The sequence below is a fragment of the Octodon degus genome, unplaced genomic scaffold (genome assembly GCF_000260255.1).
Source record: "Octodon degus isolate 3935 unplaced genomic scaffold, OctDeg1.0 scaffold00215, whole genome shotgun sequence".
In the NCBI taxonomy this organism is placed as follows: Eukaryota; Metazoa; Chordata; class Mammalia; order Rodentia; family Octodontidae; genus Octodon; species Octodon degus.
In genome coordinates this window covers 185,167-204,587 of record NW_004524791.1, presented here as the reverse complement: position 1 = coordinate 204,587, position 19,421 = coordinate 185,167, and the positions used below count along the sequence as shown (strand labels likewise).

General features: G+C 56.1%; 1 protein-coding gene across 4 annotated transcripts; it reads right to left on the bottom strand.

Moving 5' to 3' along the window:
- Positions 1-2,494: 2,494 nt before the first annotated feature.
- Klhl36 (kelch like family member 36) lies at positions 2,495-15,371 on the bottom strand. 4 transcript variants are annotated; one of them, XM_004644967.2, is made up of 5 exons: positions 15,136-15,371; positions 13,233-13,311; positions 10,215-11,288; positions 8,435-8,592; positions 2,495-6,216 (listed from the first exon to the last, which is right to left on the bottom strand). In XM_004644967.2, the coding sequence occupies exons 2-5, from the start codon at positions 13,290-13,292 to the stop codon at positions 5,661-5,663; spliced, it is 1,848 nt and encodes a 615-aa protein (XP_004645024.1). In that variant the 5' UTR covers positions 13,293-13,311; positions 15,136-15,371; the 3' UTR covers positions 2,495-5,660. The 4 variants fall into 4 exon arrangements, with proteins under 4 accessions (XP_004645024.1, XP_023561007.1, XP_023561005.1 ...); XM_023705239.1 differs by having other exon boundaries at positions 8,435-8,574; XM_023705237.1 differs by having other exon boundaries at positions 15,155-15,371.
- Between the last annotated feature and the right edge of the window lie 4,050 nt (positions 15,372-19,421).

Below are 19,421 nucleotides of genomic sequence, written 5' to 3'. Positions count from 1 at the left end.
GACCAAAGGAGAGACGTGCAGCCAAGGGAGGCCCCTAGGCTTCTCAGCCTGGGCTGGGACAAGCCACCAGCAACATTCTCTCGGCACTTCTAGCTGCTTTGTAAGGAACTCGGATGCAGACTGGTTGTGCTGGGGTGGAGGGGGAAACGGGACACAGGGAAGGAAGAGGGCCAGGAGCTGGAGTGCAGCTGACTGTCCTCCCGGGGGGTCTGAGGAGTCACATGTATGTCCCATCCTGTCACAGGAGCTCCAAGCTTGGAGGCCAACCTGCTACTCAGCAAAGGACAAAGCACTTCGCTCCCAGCTTTTCTTCTGTCCTGTCTGTACCTCCCTCAAAGGGGCCACCTATGCTTAATCCCTCAGCAGAGGTCCCGTGTTTTCCAAAGAACGTGACACAAAGACCAAGCCCCCGTCAGACAGAACTAGCGTGGCTGCACCCGCTTGAGCTTTGCACCTTGCCTCAGCCAAGGGTGTCCAGAAGCAGAGATGGACCCAAGTGAGGAAGGTGACAACAGGCGGCCAGTGTCCTGGCCAGTGGGGCCGTGGCAACATCTACCTGGATGCTACACGGGGTGACTGCGTCTGCAGTGGCCTTGCCAATGCCCTCGGCAGGGACGTGCCTCTCCCCAGCCTGGGGACCGGGTGCCTCTGTCCCAACTGCTCCAGCCCTTTCCTGGTAAAGGAAACAAATGGCTGGTCAGGACTGTGCTTCCTTTGGCTCTTTTTTTCCTTTCAAATCAAATTATGAAAACTGACACAAATCAGTGAACGGTGTTCACTTCAGGTCACGGGACTTTGCTCTCAAGGATGTGAATGAAATTCCTGGATGAACGGTAATTAGGATCAGAACAGTGGGAGGATCAGAATGCCCAAGCTCCCTCGACACTAGAAGGAAATCTGGCTCATTTAAAAATGATACTTTGGTTTCATATATAAGGGGCAGAGAAAGAGAGAGATCGTTACAGTAACTACACGAGACTAGGAATGTAATTATAAAATAAACCATACCCTAGCAGGCAAATTACTTTAATGTGTTTGCAAGAATTGAATACTCTGTATGGAATTAAAAACAAAAAAGCATTGTGCCGAAAATTAAGACAAAGACTTTGAATGTCATCAAATTACAAATATAAAAAGCAACAAATTACAAACATAAATTACAGGTTTCAGTGACATTAGTAGCCAGAACATAACCAATGAGCTCCTTAATCATCAGCTGTCTCAACTAATGTATAAAGGGATGGTGATTAAGCCAAAGGATCTTCCCCCCTTTCTCTTTGAGGAAACCTGACACAGCTTTCCCATAACTTCTGTAAGCTGGTGTTCCTTTTCTACCAGAAAACTGACAGGGAGGGGCATATTCCATCTGTCCCTCCAGCACCAAAATTTGCCTTTTGACCAAGGCAACAAAGGACAATTGCTTGACCCCTGCAGCCCCCTCAGGATCCATCCAGTCTATCCCTGTAAACAAAAAGAAATGAACAGCCCATCCTGCTGAGGACAGCATGTCTACCAAGTAACAGGGTGGTTCACGGCTTTAGAGTTTTAAGGGGTGGAAGGGAAGAGACCAGACCTTGACTTGGGATGTGTCCCGCGCCTCTGGTCCTCCGGGCCCGGAACAGCGCCATTTGGTTGCGTGCAGCCTTGTGCAACCATGGAGAGGGCCAGACTGCCAAAGTCAAAGCCAGAGGCAGTCCTGGGCCTCACCAAGGACCCTGCTCACCCAGTCAAAGCCAGGGAGTGCACACCGGGGTTGCGATGCCGGCCCTGGCAGGAGGGCTACAAAAATGGTGATTAGCAAATTGTATCAAAAAGTATCAAAACAGTTCAAAAAACTCTAAAAACAGCCAGGTTTGGCAGAGGCGAGGCCAGGTGTCTAGGCGCCTGTGTAGCTGTCCGGTGTAAGCTGCAGAAGATCAGGCTGGGGCCCGATGCCAGCCATTCTCCCACAGATGGCTGCATCCAGGAGACACTAGGTAGCCCAGCCGCAGCTGCTTGTCAACAAGATCCCTAAGGGGCTACGGGGTCAGATACCTGGAGCCATGGTATTTAACTCCCCAAAATCTGACTACAGTCCTGGGCCTCAGAGGACGGACGCCACTGCCCTCTGCAGGTGCCCTCCACTGCCAGACAGCTTCTGGAGACTGCACAGCACCCTGAGGGCACTGAACGGCTCCCAGGTGGAGGAGGGGCATTCAGAATATAAATACACACCTGTGCTCGCCCCAGTTGAGGTTTCATAGTCCTGCTGGGAGCCTTAATAAAATGGCAGGATGTATGAAAGGTTAGTTGAGGTCTAAGCACAAGAAGATGGTCTAATTTTATTTTACTAAAAAAAATTTATTTTTTCTATTTATCTGTTGGATACAGGGTCTCACTAAATAGTTAAGACTTGTAGTGATCTTCCTGTCTCAGCCTCCCCAGTTCTGGGATTACAGGCATGTGCCACCACGCCCAATTTCAGGGCTGGCATGGTATGCAGTACCGGGGATCAAACTCGGATCTCTGAGCTTGCCATCCAGGCACCTGGACCGCTGAGCCATCCCCCCAGCCCTGGTCTGATTTTATACGTATACAATGTCTTTTGTGGGGAAGGTTCTTGCTGTGCTGCCCAAGCTGACCCCGAGCTCCTGGGCTCAAGCAGATCTGCTGCCTCGGCCTCCTATAGGCACGCGCTACCGCATCTGGCCAATCGAGACACAAGTGGCAGGAAGAGCTCTGCAGACGACGAGCACACATCAGCTTCCCTCCTGTCCCCTCTAGGCTCACACGTCTGTCCTATGCCGACAGCGGTCCTAGCTCAGGTGAGGGTCAAACCTATAGTAATACAAAGCTGTAGCTTCTTTTATTATTTACTTTTGGTGGTGGGGGGATTGCACTCGGCCTCGTGCGTGCGAGGCAAGTGCTCTACTGCTGAGCTGCAGCCCCCGGCCCTCCCTGGGGCGGGGCTTGCACCGCGTGGGGCCAGGAATGGAATGGCAGACCCTGCCTGTTCCTCGGCTTGCCGAAGCGGGCGCTTCAGACCGCTGAGCTATCTCCTGGCCCTCTAATTCTTTTAAAAATAAGAAAAATCAGAACCTGAATAAAAGCTGTTCTGATTTTGAAAGGTCAAGGAAAATCAATTCAGGTTTTCTCAAAGCTCCAAAAAGCCCAGAGCACAATTTATGATTTTCTGGGGGGGAGTGGGGGAGGTGTTTGAGACAAGGTCTCACTATGCAGTTCAGGCTGGCCTTGAACTCACTATACAGCCCAGGCTGGCCCCCAGCTTGCAGCAATCCTCCGGCTTCAGCTTTCTGGGTGCTAGGATTATGGACAGTTCCAGGGAAGGGCACATGTGATGTTTCTGTTCACAGTGGTCTGCTGCCACAGCAGCCCCAATGCCTGCTCTGAAAGGACACGACTGCTGCCCAGCCCCCCCACCCCTACCCTTTCTCCCAGCCGGACCACACAGGGCAACGAATTTCCAGCTTCAAAGCCCAGCAAGCAGAGCTGACCCAGGAGCCCCCCAGGCTCAGGAACCTTCCAGCCTTCAGCAGCCCACAAGCTGCCACCCCCACGTCCGTCTTCTCCCCACTGGGACACGCTCAGCTTCAGCATCACTAGGTTCCACACCTAAACGGCAAACCGTGCCCACACTGTTGGGAGAGGCATCACGGACATGGGTGCAGGGGTTGGTGTGGGTCCCACACGGCACCAGGATATCAGGAGCTAGGCCAGAGCTGTCCCATGCAAGCCCCAGCAAAAATGGAGAGACCCTGCATAAGCCACAACGTAGAGCTCCAGGCTCGAGGTCACCGTGTGTGTGCCGGGATGGCACCACTGCCACACGTGCCCTCTCTGTTGGCCATCAGGAGCCCAACCTCTCCCAAACACCTTTCATGGCGGTCTGGGACTAGGAATGAAATGAAGCATGCCAGGCTCAAAGGGGTTTACAAAAGCTGGCTAGGCAGCTAGCGGTGAATGCAGGCCTTCTCAGAGCCTTTAACACACCCAGGTCACAGCTCTCAGCACAGAGCTGAGTGTCCCCTGGTCGGTGCGGGTGCCTCTCAGAACTTCTCTGCATTCTCTGAACCTCTAGAGACTGCCACACGCAGGTGACAACGCACGCACACTGCTTGCCTGATGAACAGGGAACTCGGCAGTACGACTCCCAAGCTGCCTCATCTCTCCTGGCTTGCAACATCACCAGTCGATCCAAAGCCACGTGGCCCGGCAGGGAGAGGCACAGCGCAGAGAAAAGCAGGAGAAGCAGAGCTGCTCTGCTGCTTCGGGGCTCACGAGGAATCCCGACACCTGCCCTCAGGACCAGAGCGCTGCCGAAGGACAGGGCACAGCCACTGTCCTGAGCTCAGGGCTCCGCCCCACCACTCACACCCAAGCCTGCCCAGTGAGGCTGCAGTGGCTGCGGTCCAAGGCGGTCGGCAGGGGGGGTCAGTTTCCAGGTCTGTTCTGGAGGTGGTGCAGCTGCACACCTGCAATGGAGCCAGACGTGTCCGTGGCTGCGGAGGAAGGCCAGGTGTCACCCGGAGGAGCCTGGTGCCAGGGAGCAATGGGCAGAGGGAGCGCACCAAGGATCTGCCCTGCGAGGCCGTGTGCCGAGCAGCAGGCGCGGGGCCAAGATGCACGGGCCACCCCACGGGCTCCGGCCCAGCCCCGCAGCCGAGAAGATGACGCATGCTCAGGCTTCCTTTCCTGAGAAATAAATGTAGGGGCCAGATCAGGGCACAGTGCCTGCCTGGCATGTGCCAGGTCCCGAGCTTGATTCCTGGTACCAAAGAAAAAAAGGGGGGAAGGAAGGAAGGAAGGAAGACAGATTTGGGGAGGTCAGCACATTGGTGTTGAGAGCAGTAGGTTTAGGGCAGAGGAAAAAAAGCACAAATTATAGCATGTTTATAAACAGGGAGCTTCGTGTCATTTCTCCTTTCCCTTCTTGGTTACTTGGAATCTCTCAGAATTCAGAAAGATTCCTCGCCAGGAAAAATGGGACTGTTCAGAAATAGGCGCAGCTCCCCGGGGACTCCTCGAGCCTCACCCGCCTGTGCACAGGTCTGTGTCCTCCACAGCCTCGTGGGTGACTCCCGAACATGGCTGGTGCTCCATCACAGAGCCGGGGAAAACAGTCTTGGGGTTTCCCTGGTAGTTCTAGTTATTTAGGGTATTTTGCCACAGGGTCTTGCTGTGTAATTCAGGCTGGTTGCAAACTCTCTACGTACCCAGGCTGGCCTCAACTTGTAGCGATCCTCCTGCCTCAGCCTTCCAGGTACGGGGATTCTAGGTGCATGCACCAGGCCCGGCTCCTTCCCTGCTGGTTTCAGATTTGACAGTTCTGAGAGGGGACCCAGGAATCTATGCTTTTCAAAGCTAGAGGCACTGAACGGGCTATCCTTCATGGCCCCGAGTTCCACTACATTCCTCAGGCCGCATGAGCTATTCTGGGGGAGGCCGGAGCAGCCCTCAGTGCCTGTCCTGGTGCAAGGCGCTCCGCTCACTGCTGGGCACCAGGGTGATTACCCAAGCAGCACGCTATGTGAAGTCTACGTAACTGGTGGCTGTGATACCACAGGCGCGGCGCAAGTTCTGCAAGTGGAAAGTGCTGCTAGGAGCACACAGCACGACCAGGAGCCGCTGGGGTGGCTATGGGGTCCGGGGGGGTGGCAGGGTCACTGGCCGCGGTCCTGGGGCCGCTTGCCCTTGCCCTTCTTCTTCTTGTCTTCCAGCCGAGGCCGGAGGGCACACACGCAGGCGGACACGCCAGCGATGGCCTTGGGCAGGTCAGGCCCACGGCTCCACTTGTCAGCCTCGCGGTCGTACACCTGCACGGTCTTGGAGAAGGCTGTGTTCTCCCAGCTGTAGCCGCCAAGGATGTAGATGCGGCCCTGCCACACGGCCACGCCCGACTCGCTGTTGGCGTGCAGCAGCGGCGCCACACGTGTCCACTGGTTGCATTGTGGGCTATAGGCCTCCACGCCCAGCACGTCGAAGCGCTCCATGGACTCTACATTGTCATCGCTGCCACCAATGGAATAGATATTGTCCCCCAGGCTGCACATGCTGTGCCAGCCACGCGCTGTGGTCATGGGCCGCCGCTCCTCCCATACATCTGTGCGGTGGTCGTAGCACAGCAGGTTCTTGCGGTATGGGCCGATCTGATAGTCATGGCCCCCTGAGATATACACAAAGTCTTTGTAGATGGTGCCTGCATGGCCGTAGGTGAACCTGCAGGGACCGAGGACAGGGCAGGGCTCAGTGCCAGGCTGAGGCCTCTCAGGCTTGTCCTCTGCAAATGGAGCAACCTGCCCCATGGGGCTTGCAAGAATTGAAGGAGGAAAGGCAGGGAGCCGGTTTCCCGTATTTTGTTTGTTTGATTTTTTGAGACAGGGTCGTGCTGTGCTGTTCAGGCTGGCCTTGAACTCAAGGTGATCCCCCTGGCTCAGCCTCCAGCAGGGATTACAGGTAGGGACTCCCACAAACACTTTACAGACCCAGCCATCAATGGGCAAGAGGAGACAGTATGCAGGTGAGCCCACAGCCTGTGGTCAGGACGCCTGGCCGGGGCCCAGCCTCACTTGTCTCCCCACACTGGACCCCTGCATGGGCCAGGCCAGGACCTTTCTTATAGTGGCTGGGAACCTGGAGACAAAGTGCTATTCAGGTGACAGACAACATTTCAGAAGGAACAAGGTGCAATTCTAGCTATGAGGTCACTCTGGCGGGGGTGGGTAGGGCAGGGCCAGGTCGGTGCACCGGGGCTGTGGACTCTTCCCTATGACACTCATGGGGACCCAGGAGCGTGTGGCACAAAGGCAGACCTGCCACCCAGCAACAACCCCTGGAACATGCCAAGAGGGCGAAGGGTGGGGGGGCTCTGTGCCCCACAGAGGGGCACACAGAACTCTTGGTGCTCTTTGCTCAATCTTCTGTATACCTAAAACTCCTGTAAAAGTGAAACTTTAGGATCATTTCAAGATCCAGGCCAGCCTGAACTAGAGTGAAAGTCAGTCTCAAAACCACAAGCAGGGCTGGGGAGGTAGTTCGCAGTTTAAGTGCCTGCCTGGCAAGCGCAAGGACCCAGGTTCGAGCCCCCGTACAAAGCAAACAAAAGCCAAGAAATAAAATAAAAAGATAAATAAAACCAAACAAAATTAAAGGTCAAAATAAAAAAGCCCAGGAAATGACATCATGAAGTTCTGGGCAGTAGTGACCAAGGTGGGAGGGCAGAGGTGATGGGGCAGGGCTTTTGGTGACAGCGTGGCCTTGACATGGTGGTGGCAGGAGGCAAGGGCAGGCAAGAACAGCAATGAGCAGCAGCTGCTCACTGTGACATGGACATTCACAGTCCACTCAGAAACAGCCAGGCTGGGGCTGGTGAGATGGCTCAGTGGTCTAAAGCACCTACTTAGAACAAGCTTGGCAAAGCACAGGGACCGCGGTTCGATCCCCCAGCACCACATGCCAGCCAGCCCCGCCCCCTGGTGGGCTGAGCTGGCCACACACACACACACACACACACACAAATAAATAAACAAAAACTTAAAAAAAAAAAATTATTAAAAAAAGAAACAGCCAGGCTATGATTCGGCACTGTCACACTCAGACTGTAGATGCCAACTGCACTGCTAAGCTCCCCTCTTCCCCTGGAATGTGGGCTGACAGAGCCCCAAGAGCGCAGGGGACCCAGGGAGGGGCCAATGCTCACACCCCTGACCCATGCCATTTGGGCCCACCCAGGCCTCCATACACGGTGGCAATGAGAATGGGCAGGGTGCATCCACAAGGAGTGGGCACTGCTGCCAGGACCCCTACCTGGCCTTGAGGGGCTGGGACCCATTTACAAATGTGACTTTATAGACTACAGGTCCACACAGGCTGCACACACCCTCTCACTCTGGGGTGGGGGGACCAAGTCTCAGAAACAGCAGGGCTAGCTCACATGGTACATGTTTGAGTATCCCCCCAGCTGCTCTGTAAGTACAGCAGGAGGCAGCAGCAGGGTAAGGGGGGAGGAGACACGCTACTGTCCTGGGCACCCCACTGTGTGCCCTGGGAGCCCCATGAACAGAGAGCGGCATCAACCTGCCCAACAGGCTGTCGTCGGGCCCCTGTGGGAGTAAGGAGAAAAAGGCCCTCACCTCTTTAAACTCCTGCCCCGATTCAGGGGGGTCTGCCAGCAAGGAAGGCCCTTCCTGTCCACAACTCAACACTCAGCTCTCTGGTCTCAGGAGTGGAACAGCCTCAGTGGGCAATACCTGCTGTGTTGGAGGGCTTACCCGCACCGGGCTCAGGTCGGGGCTTGAGCCAGAGCCAGAGCTCCTCCTTCCAGCATACCCACTGCTCCGTGAGAGAGACCAGGGGGCACTGCCCAAACCTGAGGCCAAAACGGGCAGGAGGTGAGCAGGCAAATGTCACACCAGAGCATGAGCGTAGCCCGACTCACCTCGGCAGGCCAGCCACGTAGGACCAGGAGTCGCTCTGGGGGCTGTACGTCTCCACAGAAGACAGCGCTCCGTTTTCATTCCGGCCGCCGACGGCCACCAGCATGTCTTCGATGGAGGCCAGGTAGAAATCCACACGGCGCTGGTTCATGGAGGCCACCTGCAGAGGTGAGACACCTGTACCTTCCCCCGACCAGGGAGCCATCCTCACCTGGCCCTAGGACCTCCGTGTTCTCAGAGGGCACGGCCCAGGAGGGTGTGACAGTGGACAAGCGAGCTTGGGGACAGGACTCAAACTGAGGAAAGACAGGGATCTTTGGAGCGGCTTGACAAGCCCCCGGGTTCCTTAGGACTTGTACGTAGGGGGAGTACGGACCCATGGTTCCCCAAACTTGTGTAGCCATGTGATTAACCTCATGGACCAAGGTTACACAGGATACACAGTTCAGAACTGTCAGCTTAGAAGTTTTCTGAAGTTAAAAAAAAATCATCTTTGCCTTCTGTCCCCCCATCAGATTTCAGAGCACCTCAAATGGAGCCTGGGTCTAGGGGAACCGGGGGAGCACCCTCGACCACTGAGCCGCACCCCAGCCCTGGGTATTTTAAGCTTTAATAATGCTAGCCATCTGGTTCAACAGCAGAAATTGGTGCTATAAGTAGAAGACCCGAGTCTTCCTGCTTTCTGAATAACCTCTGCAGAACACACACGAGCCTGGTCCTGCAGGAGACCACGTGGCCACAGCCCCCACAAAGCTTTGCGGCTTGACTCCACAGCTGGAGCTCTTCCGAGCAGGGATATGGCCTTGGGGCTGGACTTTCAGGAATAAGAGGAGGGTGTCCCACCCGGATCGGTGCTGAGGGCTGAGCAGGAACAAGGAGCTATACGAATAAATGCCAGGAGGGCGGGCTGGACGGGGGGTATGCAGGACACGGGGACCCCATCCATGAGGTGCTAGTCACCCTGGGCCATAGCCCCCCAACCTCCAAGGTTACTCTAGTTTTCAAGCGTGGAAGCTGACACTGGCGAGGGCATGGGTGTGAGGGTGGTGAAATGCCCCAACCACACCTGAGTGAGGCTCACGCTCTCCCCACAGCCAGGGCCAGCGCAGGCTCTGCAGCCTGTTTTCTTGTTTTGTCTGTCTGTCTTTCTTTGGGACAGGGTCTCACCATGCAGTTCAGGCTGGCCTCAAATTCTGCTGCCTCAGCCCCTCGAGTGCTAGGCCGACAGTTCTGTGTCACCATGCTCGGCTTCTGGTTCAGTTTTTTTGAGACAGGGTCTTGCACTAATTCAGGCTGACCTCGAGCTTTCAGTGAACCTCCTGCCTCGGCCTCCCATGTGCTGGCCTATAGGCCTGTGCACCCCGCCTGGCTCTGGCCTCTTGAAAACTCTTCCAGAAGCAAAGCTCCACAGAGATGAACAGCCATGTGCGAATGACAGTGTGCTAGCCAAGAGCCTCGTGTGGCTGCTTACGTTTAAAACACTAGTCAAAATTAAATAAAACTGAAAATGCGGCTCTTCACTTGCACTGGCCACATGTCAAGGGCCACCCCGCCCAGGACAGTGCTGGAGCCCAGGCACAGGGTGTTTCTGCAAGTGGTGAAGGGACCACCCGACAAGGACCTGCCCATCCTCTCCCCAGCTGTGGTGGGGGCCAGGTGGGGGCCGCTTCTTTCTCACGCCTGGTGCACAGCAGCACAGGTGGGGAGGGAGGGTAGGATAAGGCTGGGTGAAGGGACCGAGAGCGGCCTGGAGAGTAAAGAAAGAATCCGCTTTAATCTCACCTTGATCCACTGTTTACAGCGGGGGTCATACCTATAAAGCAGGTTGGAGGCTGCGTCCCCTCCATTGTCCCGTGAGAAGCTGCCACCTGCGATGAAGATGAAGCCGCCCAGCACGGCAACACAGTGGTGGCTCCGCCGGGCTGGCAGCGGGGTCTCCTTGACCCACTGCTCACTCTTGGTGTCCAGGTAGCAAGTGTCATCGCTGAGCTCCAGACACCGCTCAGAGACCTCGCCGCCCACGAACAGCAGGCGCTCGCCGTCAGTGCGCAGCGCGGTGCGTGCCGTCTGCAGCACGGGCTGTGCCGCCAGGCTGTTGTGGTAGCGCACGGCCTCCTCAATGAAGTCCTCGCAGCCGGCCTCCCGGGGCAGCAGTGCGCATACGGCCGGCTTGACACGGTGCAGCAGGTCACCCTTGGGGATGAGCGGGAAGCGGATGTTCTCCAGCACGCGGCGGGCGTGCTCCTCGCGCTCCGGCTGCTGCGTCAGCCACTGCAAGGCGGCCTGCAGCAGGTCGTGCTCACACTCGCGCTGCACCTGGCTGCTGCTCAGGTACAGGCACAGCTTCTGCATGGACACGCTCTGCAGGAAGGCCGGCATGAAAGAAAGCGTGCCAAAGTGGCTCAGCACAAAGCTGTCAATGAAGGCATCAAGCCGCTTGAGGCTGTAGATGGAGGCCAGTTCCTGCAGGTACAGGTAGTTGTCCTCGCTCACCTCCTGCTCGAGGTACTCACAGCAGAAGTCCACCGCCGTCCAGATCTGCAGCAGGTGCGCCGTCTCCAGCACATGATCGATGTTGCCGCCATCCAGAGCCAGCTCGCCGCCGTACAGGAAGTCCACCACGGCCTTGAGCCCGATGGGCGAGGCCCCGACCAGCGCCACCTCCTTCTCAAAGGCCTCGCGCATGCCCAGTGTGAACATGGAATTGAAGTAGTCACTGCACACGGCCAGCAGGTTGCGGTGTGCAGGCACACGCTGCTCCTCAGCCACCAGCACCACGTCACAGAAGAGGCCACGCAGCCGCTGCTCATTCAGCCGCTGCAGCACTGTGGTGGGGTGGTCGGCCCAGCGGTACACCTGCAGGGAGGGCACAGTTAAAGATGGGGCAGGAACACCCCAAGGCCACTGCTGCTCCTCTCCCTCCCTATCCCCCTCTAACTGAACCCATGACTTCCCCCTGGACTCCACTTTCCACCCTTTTTATTTTGAGATGGTGCCTCACTAAGTCACCGAGTTGCCCAGACTCAGCTAGAACTTGCAATCCTCCTGCCTCAGCCTCCATGAGCACTGGGATGACAGGGGTGCAGCCCCGTGCCCAGCTTATTCTTCCCATCTAGGTGCAGGCCACATGGTGTGGCCTGTGTATAGAAATGCAAGGACACACTTCAGACAAGGCTAGGAGCAGAAACAGCCAACTGACGGCCAGAAAGCACCATTGAAAAGCTCCGTTCAGAAGGACCAACTCAGAATCTGGCTGCGAAGGACGAAGGTTTCCAGCGTTATCAAACTTAGAAAGCTACAGTGTCTCCGAGACCTGTGCCAGACACAAAGCCCCTTTGAGAAAGCAGCCTCAGCGTCTGGGTTTCCACACAGATAAAGCAGAGCTTGGCAGCAGGGCCTGTTCTCAGGGGGCCGGCCCCTCCTGCGCAATGCCCCACGTTCTTCCCCGTAGCCAAGAGCCTGCGCCGTCCTCGCAGTTCCCTTTCTAGCACAGTGCTTCTCTATTTTCCACTGAGAAGCCTTTTAAGCTATTTTGGCCTAAGAGCTGCCTCCTATCCCCCAAATTTCGCCATCACCAGCACACTGCTGTCTGCCTAAGGGATGCCTGAACACTTCTACGTTAGGCAGAAAGGATATAATTCCTTCTGCACCCCAAGAACCAATCTACACCCCCTTGGGGACAGTGTATCACCCTGAGAATGTGTGACCCAAAGTAACCATAAAATTTAATCTCTAGTGTGCCTATCATCCCAGAACTCTTGGAGGCTGAGCCCGGAGGAGTCCATATTTGAGCCCATCCTGGGCAAATGAATAACTCAGTGAGACCCTGTCTCAAAATAAAAAAAATAATAATAATTTTAAAAAAGGGCTAGGGATGGAGGAGAGTGCAGAGGCCCTGGGTTCAACTCTCAGTACTGAAAAAAAGAAAATCTTCCCTAGGCAAACTTTGTTTTATAAGGAATTTTTGTTAAAAAATATCAGGCAATTATGAAACAAACATTTATGTACCTAGCATCAAGAACTTTAAAATATTAATAACATGGATTAACAAATATCATTTTTCATCTTTGTGTTGCTTTAAGAAATTAAAACATTCCAGATAAGCTGGCAGATAAAATCTAACTCTTTTTCTCCCCACTTGATTTCTCTCCTTCCATGTGGGCAGCTTTTATCATGAATGTTATAGGTGTTGATGTAGCAATGGGATACTTTTACAGAAAACAGGGCACCATCAGTGTTTGTCACTAGGCCTGGGGACTGTCCCGGGAGCTGCGGGCACCCCACTTGCTCCAAATGCTCTTGACCACCTGCTGAGGCCTGGTTCCCCACACCTGGGCTCAGACTGCTGAGGCCAGCCAGCTGGCCATGCCTAGTTCTCTGCACATGTATGTTTGTACACACATGCGTAAGGGTGCAAGAGTCGCTGTTCAGTTCAGGCTGGCCTTGAACTCTCAGCCAATCCTTTTGCCTCAGACTCCTGAATGCTGGGATGACAGGCATGCGCCACCACACTCGGGCAGTCAGAACTTCTTATATTGTCCAGTCAGTCTCCTGCCATTGATACAGACAATAAGTCAATCAGACTGTGACAGAGGATGCTCTCAAATGCCACAGTGGAAAACACCTGGCCATGGTGTTCACAAATGTTCCTTGTCCCACACTGCCTCTGATTTTACTGCACTGTCTGCTCCTTGCTGGCTTCTACCTCTACTAGCCATCGTGGAGATCAGCAACACCACAAACGAAGGTCAGTCTGTGCATGAGTTATCCAGAAACAGGCAGCGAGCACTGTTCACAGACCTTTGAGGATTCGCTGATCTTGTAGGGCCGGGACACTCGAGTCTGTCTGCTTCCCTCCATCGCAGAAGAGACTGCAGCCCTGGAACAGAATGGGGTTCCCAAGTGTGCAGCAGGAAAGCCAGGTCACTCATTCACTACAGGTCCCACCAGCAGACAGGAAGAGCACGCAAAGAAGTTACTTGGAGGACAGCGGGAGAGAAGGGAGTACTACAAAGAACTCTGACACTGTAAGTTGAGAAAATCAGGTTGTCAGCCTTGTTGTGAACTTTACTAGCAACCCTGACCACAGTGTGGTGTACCTGCTTTCAGGGGATTCACCTGAAGCGGGCCTGTTGGCTAGAATGAGGTTAGCATGAGGGACCATCAGCCCGACTGCGCCCCTGGAAGAAGCTGAGGGACTTCCAGGTACACCTTTCATTCCACAGCTACTCCGGCAAGAGATAGCACTGAGCCTGAGGACACAGTGAGGCCTCAACTTGCTGGGGACCCTAAGTGAGGTTGAATCATGGCGCCGTGAAGACACAGTGCCCTCCAGACACAGGTCCCACCCCAGGGGCTTTCTCGCCTCTTCCCTCCTTTAGCCCCACTATCCCCCACCCAGACCAGCACATTATGCTCTTGGGGTCACAGAGGGCTGAACTAAGCTGTCCAGCTTCACACAGCCAGCGGGGAGCAAGGGCTCCAACCCAGAGGCTTCCAGCTCCTCATAACCCCTCCAGTGATGGCCAACCTTTTAGAGCTTCCAATGATACAAACAGCCCCCTGCAGCTTCCACACCACTGCCTAGGCTATCCTGCGTGGCTGGGGGGAAGTGCCCAGCCCTGAATGAAGGCTTAGGCCAGGGCGTTAACTTCAGACTTCACCCTTGCGCTACAGAACAGGCCGGCCAGGGTGAAGGTTTCCACCAGCCTGCCCAGAGCCAAGCAGTGGGGGCCTGGGGAGGCAGGGTGGACTGGCTGAGGGCTCACAGAGGAATCTTTCCTGCTGGGTGTCTAAGAACCATCGGGTTACTTCTCAAGTCTCTTCTAAGAAAGAACAATGTAACAAGAACTCAGCACTGCTCTGAGATAAAGGAGACACTCAGGGGGCTACTGTGTTCCCTTAGGAGAGAAATACGTGACATTTCATCCCAATCCTCTTTCCCCGGAGAAGGGACAACTAGATCTCTCTGGACAAACTGACCACTCTGTGATCGTGACAAGCTGCACCCACCATGGATCTTCACTGCCCCTGGGCATTTGGAAGGCCCAGCCAGAAAGCCAGCATTCATGCAGTGCCCACTGCACACCTGACTGCCCCTTTCATTCTGGCCTCGGAGACAGGGTCGCCAGCCCTGCCACAGAGTTGCCCACGCTCAGGTAGCCCAGGGGCTCGCCCATGGTCACACGGAAGAAAACAATGCCCTGCCCCTCCCGCCGCCCCCTGGGCTCTGGTTTGCGATCCTTTCTAGGCCGAGATATCCAGAGTTTCCCAACGCTGGAGGGTCCCTTGTACTCAAGCCAAGGTCTGGGGCTCGTCTTCCCAGGGTGCTGGGTGCCAGCTGCCGGCTGTGCAACTTGAGCAGGTACGGGGTGGAGACCCTCGCCCTCCAGTTTAGTGTGAAACGTCTTTCCCTAGGTAACGGGGCAGAGCCCACGTCTCGGACAGGGGGTCTGCGGGGGTGCTGGGGAGAAGCTAGTCCTTAGTGCCAGAGCAGGAAGCACCCCGCGGACAGAACCTGCACGCACCGCGCCAGGCCTCAGCGGCTGGGGCTCGGGGCCACCGCTACGGGACCTGGGGACACCCGCCACCCGGACGGCTCAGGAGAGCGGCGCGGGGCTGGGGGCTGAGCGCGCGGCGCAGCACTAGGCTCACCTGCGGGGGCGGGACGAGGGCTGACCGGGCGAGGCGGGGGAGGGCTCACCTGAAGGGACGAGCCTCACCTGCGGCCGCGGCCCGCTGCCCGGCTCACCTGAGGCCCTATCCCGTCCGCGCCGCAGCGGCACAAAACGACGCGGTGACCACGATCCGCCGCCCCTGCCTGGCGCCCCGTCACAGCGCGCGTCGCCACCTGTCGTGGGGGCGTCAGGATGCGGGCGGCGGGAAGGCGGGAAGGTGGGGCGGGCGCGCAGGAGCCCCAGAGTCGGCCCGTGGTACCGCCATGGCTCCGCCCGGAAGTGCGAGGGCGGGGGCGGGGGCGGCGCACGGCCAATGACGGCGGGCGCCTGATGGGGCGTGGCCTGAGCCGGGCGGGGCGGAGCTGGGCGGGGGGCGGGCCTCGCCCCGGGTAGGCGGGGCCAGCGGCCCGGACACGGTGGAGCTCCGAGGGGCGGAGTCGCGCTCGGGAACAGGCAGTTCTAGCTCCAAGACGGCAGGGAGCCCTGGCAAGGGGTGGCGAAGGCCTTCGCGCCTCCCGACTCCCTGCACGCCCCTGTGGGAGGCCTCTGCAGGCCACGAGGCTTGCAGCCTCTCTCTTTGCCCCATATCCAGCTTCCTCTCCCCCTCAGATCACCACTGTCGATTATGTTGTGCTGGATTGTTCTGCCCCCAGCCCACGAATGTTTTACATAAATTACTCATTTGTGCGTTTCTTAAGTTTTGTTTTTCTTTTCCTCTCCCCTTTAGAAATCTTCTAGGTTAGGGTGTACTGTAGCTTTTATTCTTGGCTGGCCCCCTAGAGGCACGAGGTAGGGGCAGATTTGTGGAATGAATGTATGCGTGAGTTCGACCATCACCGGTGCATCAGGAATCTTGTCACAGCAGAGGTGAGCCCAGAGCCGGCTGCGGCAGAAAGCAGCCAGACAGAGGCGGACGCCAGAAGCCGCCTGTGAGATACGGGCAGGGCAGGGGTGCCCTCGAGGGGGAGGAGGACCTGCCGCTGCCAGGGGCTGGGAAGGGGGAGGGTGGGAGCTGGCAACGGGGTGGCGAGTGGGAGGTGGGGTAGCGTGGTTCTCCTGGGGTGGAATGGGATGATATGGATAACAGCCCTAAAAGTCATCTAAAAAGGTGGGCCGGGGGAGATAGCTCAGTGGCATAAGCACCTGCCTGGCAAGCGCAAGGTCCTGAGTTCAGTCCCTGGTACAAAAATAAATAAAATAAAAAGGTGAATTTTGGGGTGTGCGAATTATGTTTTGATGCTGTTCATAAAAACCAAGCCAAAACAAAACAAAAACCTTACTTTTTCCTGTTTTCTGTTTCCTTGATGGGTCAGGAGGGGATTCAGGGGTACAGAAGACTCAAGAGGCCTCAGCTTCCCAGGGATACCATGGGTGCACCCCAGGGAAAGTCAGGATGCTGGGGCAAGCATGGCGCCTCCTGTCCCCCAGTGTCCCCCAGTGGCTGTCCCCAGAAGGTCCCACTTGTCACCCATGCACAGTGGGGGGCAGCAGGGGTTGTGGGTGCAGGAGTGAGGGCCCTCTCGGGCGCACAGTGGCAGCAGGACACGGGGCAGCTCTGCTGCTTTTGGTCAGCTTTCGCTCCTGAGCTCCTGCCAAGTTGGGGTGGATAAGAGCAGGGCCACCACTCTGCTGGGGTGACTGCTGCTCCGCACTGCTCCCCGATACAGGCCTGACATTTATAGCACTTTGTTGGGTTTGCTCAGACCACCCCCCCCACCTCCTGTTTTTCACATTTTTGAGACAGGGTCTCATTACGTTGCCCAGGCTGGACTCCAACTTTGATCCTCCTGCCTCAGCCTTACAAAGTGCTGCCATTACAAGTGTGGAGTCACCATGTCTGGCAACTTTTAACACATTTTTTAATTAAATACCAGTTTGCTCAGAATCTAAAGTATAGGGAAGCCTGTTGTGATTGTGTGTACCTATAGTCCCAGCCATGCAAGAAGGTGAAGCAGGAAGACCATTTGAGCCCAGGAGTTCAAGGCCACTGTGGACAATGCAGTGAGCAGCCATCTCAAAGTAATCACAGAAGGGGGTAGCATAGTGGTAGAGTGCCCCCCACTCTCTTTATTTTAGTTTGAGACAGTCTCACTACACAGGTCAGGCTGGGATTGAGCTCACTTTGTAGCCGAGACTTGTCTCAAACTGACAGCAAAGCTCCTGCCTCAGCCTCCCAAGTGCTGGGATTACAGGCATGCACCACCACGCCTGGCTCTCACGCTCTTCAAACTAACATGAGTTAGTATAAAGTAGCTGTCTTCCTACAGGCCAAGCACATTCACCTTTGGAAACCCTCCTTAGGCATCTCCTTTATCTGCACCCCATCTGGCCACGTGGGCCCTTGCTTGCCCTCCCTGCCCCAAGGGAAGCCCACTCAGACACTGTTCCACCTCTGGAGCTTGATGTGGCATCTGACGTGGCATCCGGGTGCTGCAGGGATTCGTGCCCTTCGCCAGTCCTTCAGCTGGCTTGGAGAGCACCTGCTGGACGGGGGATTGAGGAAGGAACTTTCATGGCCTTTCCTTTCCTTTTTTTTCTTTTTCTTTTTTGTGGAACCAGGGATTGAGCTCAGGCTCTTGCGCTTGCCAGGCAAGTGCTTATTCTACTGAGCTTTCTCCCCAGCCCCATTTCATGGCCTTTAGGGCAAGAGACGAATGATCAGTAATTATTGCATCATGGGTAGTTGTGTATTAGGCCATATTCTCAGGGCTATGAATGACATACACTCTTTTGTACAGGTAATGACTACACACACACGCACGCACACACACATGCACGCACACACTAAGGACTGAATCATGGGCTTTCCCCTGGCCTTCTCCCAGTCCCCCACCTTAATTTTTTTTAAAAATTGGAGGGATGAATATTTTGAGACTATGCATTTCAGCCTGGCCTTGAGCTCATTGTGCAGTCCAGACTGACCTCAAACTCACAGTGATCCTTCCTGCCTCAGCCTCCCAGAGTGCTGGAGTTACAGGCATATGCCATCGTGCCCAGTTAGCTACAGATATTTGAAGGTGCTGCAACTCAGCATCGATGTCTGCCTTCAGGGCAGGTTCTTTCTGAATGAGGAGACCTACAGCTTCCCTGTCACTGGGCATCCAGCTGGTGTCACTACCATCAGGAACAGCGAGGCCACTAGCCTTGCAGTACTTCCTGTGCAGCTCTCTGAAGACAGAGTGGAACTTCCAGGTCAGAGGGCGCATGTCTTGGTCAGGCTGCACCGCAGCCCTCCAGAAGGAGGGCGGAAGCAGGCACCCCCAACGCTCTCTTCTTCTGAGGTGCAGGCAGGGCCAGCTGAGGAACCCTCAGGCAGGGCTCAGTGCATATGAGAGCTGTGCCCCGCCCCCACTTGTGCAAGCAGCGGGAGAGGGCCTTGCCTGTCTCTGCAGAGCCTACCACCACCTGCCACGTGCTTTCCACTCACGATTCCGGCTGTGCTTCCTTGGGCCCTGACACTCCCAGGACACAGCTGGGCACGTTCAGGTACCTGCTGCCGTCTGTGTGATTTGGCAGCGGCATGCTCAGCCTCAGGTTCACGCCCTCTGCATCTGCACTGCCCCCACCAGGTGACAGGCATCTTCAGGCAGGGATGAGGGAGCTGAGTAGCCCAGTGTCCTGGGAGGCGGCACCTGTGGTGAGCTGAGGCTCCATGCCCCCACCTGCTCTCCTGCCTCATGCTTTGCACACACGTGCGAAGATGGAATCTTTCCCAAATCCAAGACAGCTGTCTCTGAATGTTGAACCGTAGATTTGGGCCTTCCTGAGCACTGGGCCCTGCATAATCTCAGTCAGGACTGTCACTCAGGAGGCCCACTCAGGCAAGGTGCATGCTATTTCCACACGTGGTGGCACACACCTGTCATCCCCACACCATGGGAAGCTGAAGCAGGAAGATCACAAGTTTGAGCCCGGTGACTTAGTGAAGGCTGGGGATGTGGCCCAGGGCAAGGCCTTGGGTGCAGTCCCCAACGTAGGGAAACATCAAGAGGCGGGGCTGCAGGTGTAGCTCAGCGTTGGTGCGCTTGCCTAGCATGTGTGAGGTTTTCTTGTTGCATCTGTTTGCAGAGGGGGCAGCTGAGGTTCTGTGGGACTGGATGACTCATTGGCATCACCCGGGGTCAGTGCATGCAGTGGGACAGGAACACAGGCTGCGCCATGCCAGCGCCCAGTTGTTCCCAGCGAGCCCTGTGCTGTACCGCTCACCAGTGACTGTGGAGTTCACCCTGCAGAGCCTGGAGCCCTGCGGCTGCGGGGCTCAGGGTCAGTGTTTTTCCGCCTCCTCGGACCTCGCCCTGCCTCCTGGGCCACT

What these genes read in the sequence shown, in the direction of transcription:
- Klhl36 (XM_004644967.2), bottom strand. Translation starts at nt 13,292, where the DNA reads ATGGAGGGAAGCAGACAGACTCGAGTGTCCCGGCCCTACAAGATCAGC. An exon ending in AGATCAGCGAATCCTCAAAG is followed by an intron (nt 11,289 to 13,232) that starts GTCTGTGAACAG and finishes CCCTCCCTGCAG; the next exon opens with GTGTACCGCTGGGCCGACCA. An exon ending in TACGTGGCTGGCCTGCCGAG is followed by an intron (nt 6,217 to 8,434) that starts GTGAGTCGGGCT and finishes CGGTCCCTGCAG; the next exon opens with GTTCACCTACGGCCATGCAG.